Source organism: Homalodisca vitripennis, chromosome 2 (genome assembly GCF_021130785.1).
Source record: "Homalodisca vitripennis isolate AUS2020 chromosome 2, UT_GWSS_2.1, whole genome shotgun sequence".
Lineage (NCBI taxonomy): Eukaryota > Metazoa > Arthropoda > Insecta > Hemiptera > Cicadellidae > Homalodisca > Homalodisca vitripennis.
In genome coordinates, this window is record NC_060208.1 from 94,251,593 (window position 1) to 94,257,742 (window position 6,150).

General features: G+C 33.1%; 1 protein-coding gene across 1 annotated transcript in view; it reads left to right on the plus strand.

The window, feature by feature from the left end:
• LOC124354369 (neprilysin-2-like) overlaps window positions 1–5,840 on the plus strand; it is a 48,074-nt gene extending 42,234 nt beyond the window's left edge. The window contains exons 12-14 of the mRNA XM_046804772.1: window positions 614–732; window positions 2,465–2,596; window positions 4,656–5,840. Of these exons, the coding sequence (XP_046660728.1) occupies window positions 614–732; window positions 2,465–2,596; window positions 4,656–5,000 (596 nt within the window). The 3' untranslated portion in view covers window positions 5,001–5,840. The remainder of the gene's footprint in view (window positions 1–613; window positions 733–2,464; window positions 2,597–4,655) is intronic.
• The last annotated feature ends 310 nt before the right edge of the window (window positions 5,841–6,150 follow it).

The window sequence follows — 6,150 nt, forward strand, 5'->3', positions numbered from 1 at the left end:
TGGTATTTCATCATTGACACAAGAGTAACGGCAGGTAGGACGAGCTGCGCGTAGGACGGTGCGTGTGCGTCGGGGCGTGAGGCTTACCAAATCCTCTCGGGCTCTTGAAGTTTCGGTTAAACTATAGCCCATGACTGTAAACGTAAATAGGTATAGACGTAAATAGGTGGTAGGATGCTTGGGGACGATGGTCCCTCCTTCATTATAATAGAGTATAAAATGCAGAGGGGAGGGCTGCAATTAGTTCATTATGAGGCATAAGCCAGAATTGTTATAACTATATTTTACACGTATATATCTGTTTGAAATAATTATACTACATCTCTACTAGCAAAGGATTGTTTACCAGAAGTGTATTACTTAAATTCATACTTTCAGTGTTTATTACTTATCTGAGAATTGTTTGTGTCATTTAAAATATATTCATGGTGTTCCTGTTTTTAAGTAGACAACTGCGTGCGGAGCCGCGGGTACATGTTAGTTACTAATAAATAAATGTCAACTGTAAGACTACAGAGCGTACTGAATCAACATAAACAATGCATAAAATGTTATGAAAATTTGCGAGCTGCACAGTTTCAGTTTTAGAATAAAATAAAATAATCTGTCCTAGAATTTCCTGCTGGTATCCTTCAACATCCATTCTTCAGCGCTCAAGTGCCTGAGTATGTGAACTACGCCAGGATAGGTTTTATAATCGGCCACGAGATTACACATGGCTTTGATGATAAGGTAACTTATACCTTTCTGGGTTTTTGATTTGGCTATATTAAGCCATATTGTAAGCACATGCACGTATAAATACATATTGCATTCACTTTAATATATGCATAAAATATGCACGTTTATGTTTATCAGTAAACTAAATGCTCAAAAATCTTAAGTATCTGTTATAAGTGGAAGAATATATGCAAAAACGGTTTTGCAATTTCAATCAATACTAGAAGATATTCTATACAACCGTATACTACATTTATTACTGAATCGCACATCGAAAAAATATGTCTTCTCTATTTGATGAATGTTGTTAAACATTTATACTGTATCATTTTTTATACATGCAGAATATTTTTTGTTTTATTTATTACTAATTTTGTTTATTAAGTTTCATCATAGCCCCATTCTTTAGATGTTCCGGTATTGCTGTAGAGAATAATTTTAAACTCAACACATATTAAATCGAAACTGCCCGTAATAAATCACATATTCTTATACAGTTAAGTTGATTGCACAGAGATATACAAGGACGTCGTATGCGTTTGGCTATACCTTTACCAATCAAAAGTAATTGTGACAACATAGTAATCAATACAACGTGTTTACCACAAGCTTCCTACATATTGATCACTATCTAGACACATTGATTAGGCTTTAGGCAACCACATTACCGGTCTCCCCTCTTCATATCACCTGTATAATTATACCAAATTATATTAGCAGTTTTATAGTTGGCAGAGAATGACTTCCCACAGTAAGACAGGAGCATTCCAAGAATTTGATTCTCCTAGTAATGTTTTGAATAAGTATGAAATAGGATGATAATCACGACATGGCCCGTGAAAGCACAAGAATATTGGTGTATTTTTTCTTCTATTATAAACGTATTCATGTATTTATTATGTACGAATTGCTTTTGCAAACTATAATTAAAATACAGAATTTTAATACTGTATTTAACATAAAAATAATAACATAAAGTCTTAGATTAAGTATAAAATATATTGTGAGCAAATTTTAAAACAAGTAAGACATAACAAAAAAATGATTAACATGTAGCTAAGTTAGAAAACTATTCTTGGAATTTCACGATTGATTTGGACGTGAATAAATAATTAGGACATAATACTCAAAATATTCACTAATCTCATACTAAAATCTGTAGTGTTGTGTTTTAATTGCGTATTTATTACAATGATTTTAAATGTTGTGTCACTCTTTATTTCCTTAATAATTTGTAACTTACAGCCGGCTTGGTTAAACATAGCTCTAAATGTTCCTTGGTCGTCTACTTGGAGGCAATAAAACTTAAAAATTAAAGTCACGAAATATCTAGTTCATTTGCTTTTTTGATATTTTCTAAAGCAACAATGACTTGATTTAAATTTAATATTTTATTGTAAGAGTGTCACAGCTCCTCTTCAAACTGTAGTTATTATTGTTTTATAGTTTGACATTGAGTAGCTTCTTGCTCGTCTAAGGTTTCATCCGCAGATCCGTTTATTATACTGTGTAGATTTGTTTTTTATCGAAATTTGAGTGAATTTAGGGGTAACATATGCCAGAAAGCGAAGGCAACCAGGGAGTAAGATATAGATAAGATAAAGTACCAATTGGTTGCTGTTGACAGAGAGTAGGCACAAGTTATATTAGTCATGGAGGGTAGATTGGATTTTTGTTATTGAACATTAGTGGGCCAGAGTAAAACCTATGAAATAAACCTTTTTTAATAAGAACATTGTTACAGGGGAGCCGCTTTGACTTCAGAGGTAATCTTAAAGAGTGGTGGGATAAGGAGAGCAAGGAGAAATTCTCAAAGAAGAAGAAGTGTATAATAGACCAGTACAGCAACTTTAAAGACAATCAGACTCAACTAAACGTATGTAAAGAAATAGCAAACGCATTCAATTTACAAATTACAATAGAGTTAATTCATTATTAGTTTTTATTTTATTACAGAATTAAAAAAAAGCAATGTTATACAGTAACATGAAGTAACTTGAAAAAGACTGAAATAAATAAATTATCTTTTATTTTAGAGAAATATCTTATACAGGATTGAAATTGCCTAAAGTTAAGTCTAAAAAACGCGTAATTTTACAGACATTGGAAAACTAGGTATAAAGCGGGTCAGGACCACAAATATACTTACTCAAAACACAAATCTGTGTGGACGACATATAATTGTTTTATACTCATCATACAGAGCTAGGGGATGTTTTGGAGCAATACATCTTTCTTGTGCATAAAACGTCTTGACTCTACCTTCATTGTGCATTTTTTTAAATATGGGGTTTTTAATTTAAAACTTTTAAGTATTTAACGAATATAAAGCCCATTATTTATCTGCTTAGACAATAAATTCTATACTGTTGAATTCAAGGTATATCATTGAATTAGCCTGGGGTGCCTCTACTATGTATGCTAAATTTACAAAAAACCTCCATCACTTAAACAAATCTAAACAATTGAATGGATATCCTCAAAAATGTCTCCTGAACTAGGTAATAGCGCTGTTGATCTGAAGAATTATTACCAAGCTTAATTATATTATAAGCTAGAAAGTAATTGTACAGTAGTTTAATACTTTAGACTGCCGCAAACACATAAGCTTGTCCTGGATGTTAATAGTACCCAAGATAACTAAGTATAGAGCCACAATGATATTGTTACAACCGGTCGATTAGAACACATTGTACAGTAGTTTAATACTTTAGACTGCCGCAAACACATAAGCTTGTCCTGGATGTTAATAGTACCCAAGATAACTAAGTATAGAGCCACAATGATATTGTTACAACCGGTCGATTAGAACACATTGTACAGTAGTTTAATACTTTAGACTGCCGCAAACACATAAGCTTGTCCTGGATGTTAATAGTACCCAAGATAACTAAGTATAGAGCCACAATGATATTGTTACAACCGGTCGATTAGAACACATTGTACAGTAGTTTAATACTTTAGACTGCCGCAAACACATAAGCTTGTCCTGGATGTTAATAGTACCCAAGATAACTAAGTATAGAGCCACAATGATATTGTTACAACCGGTCGATTAGAACACATTGTACAGTAGTTTAATACTTTAGACTGCCGCAAACACATAAGCTTGTCCTGCAATGGAGTGTACATAGTACTGCCGCAAACACATAAGCTTGTCCTGGATGTTAATAGTACCCAAGATAACTAAGTATAGAGCCACAATGATATTGTTACAACCGGTCGATTAGAACACATTGTACAGTAGTTTAATACTTTAGACTGCCGCAAACACATAAGCTTGTCCTGGATGTTAATAGTACCCAAGATAACTAAGTATAGAGCCACAATGATATTGTTACAACCGGTCGATTAGAACACATTTTACAATAGTTAACATTTTAAGATTATGTATGCACTATGTAACCTTATATTTACTTTGTTGGTATGTTAAAATTAGCATAGCTATAATCGTAAAACCTCATTTGTGATAACAAAAAGATTGAATATGAACAAAAATATCTAGGAAAGAATGGTACAACTTTTTTGACGTAACTCACAGGCCTTTTCTTTTAAAAACTTTTGACTTGTCAAAACAAGGACACTTTACAACCCAGTACGATTAACAACTGTTTATTTCCTTGGATATAGTTTATTATTTACAGTGAATGACTTAAAATAGTATAAGAATTGTATTCGTTCAATATGTATATATATATATATTTAATAAAGTCATTTTTCTAGATAGATCTGCTCTCTTATTCGAAACAAAACAAAGTCATAAATGGATAAAAGTATTTATTTCAAAAGATTCTCTCTTAATGTGCCCAGCTGTTGTCAATCAAACAAATATAACCCCAACATGACCAAAGAATAGAAACAGCCACAGTTATAACTACTAAACTCCACTTTCAATACACAAATACACCTTCAATTAATGCCTTTATATTTTGTAGTTGAATGGTGTCAACACGCAGGGAGAAAACATTGCAGACATTGGAGGGTTTAAGATAGCTTACCGTGCGTACAAGCGGAGAGCAGATCGCCTACCGAAACCGGAACCAGTGCTGCCAAACCTGGAGCAGTACAGTAACGATCAGCTATTTATGCTTAATATGGCAAATGTGTGGTGCAGTATAGTTGGAACGGATGCTATGAAGATGAGAATTATCACAGCTGTGCATTCTCCAGCGGAGTTCAGAGTCAATGGAGTACTAAAGAATTTTCCGGAATTTTCAAAGGCTTTCCAGTGCGGCCCAACGGACCCAATGAATCCAAAGAAGAAATGCTCAATTTGGTGATATCATTAAGAAATTAAAATATTAGATACAGCAAAATGGTGTAAAATCATTATCTGGGCACATAGCAGTAATATAGTATACCAAATTGGGTACAAATCAGTTGGAAGTGTAGAGCGGGAGGAGTGAAATTGGGAATTTCCCAATGAAACATTACATTTGAGTGCAGTTTGAGGGGACGAAACCACGCATCTCTTTGACAAACCAAAGGGCAAGTGGTGCCTTGTGCTCGGCCCAAAACGAGTGAACTCACACACGAGATTAACTCTAAACCAAGTGGGTGGAAGGAACTTTAGCGGCCGAGACCACGCTATTCGAATTTTGCTCATAGGGGTATATTGTATAGCTTCGGTCAGTCAGACAAAAGACTAGTAATCATAGATCATAAAACCATTATAGACTATGTCTCTTTGAAACCAGCTTTCATGTAGTTCCTTGAAAATTATTAATAAAAGTACAATTTTAAATAAATACTGATCTTACTGTAAAATAATAATTTCTGTTATGACGGAACAAGTTATAAATATTATATGCGGGAAGTGTACCCTACTACATTAGATGAACACGTTATCAAAATGAGTTATTTTGAAATTTATTATAAAATAAGATATTGAAACGTGCTTGGATTAGTTTATTTAAAAAATGAGCTACATATAGATTTAAATGGTTGGATGATGAAGCTAGGGCGTTATCATACAGTTTGAAATGGAATATTTAAGCTGATTTTTAGGTTCTGATATATATTTTAATATTTCTAATTATATTGGATAAAGTAGCCCATTAGCTTATGTCAACTCTGTGGGTTTGAGTGAATTACAGTAAAAGGGATCAAAACTGTTGTTACACAACTCTTCATTTTTTCCTCCTCTGCTCATAACTTTTTTCAGCAATGTTAACGATATATAATGTAGCATATGTAAATATTTACACTAATGAGACATAAAAAGAAGAATTTCCAATAATGATTGATTTTGTCATTATTTACTGCTTTTATAGTAATAAAATATATTGTATAACTAGTCGGTTAGGGTTGCTTAGTTATACGATAAGCGATGTTGTATCTTAGTAATGTAAAGACAAGTTTAGAAGTGACAAGAGGATTATGTGACCTGCCACCTGTGTTATAATCAACAATATACCTCTACGTTAAATA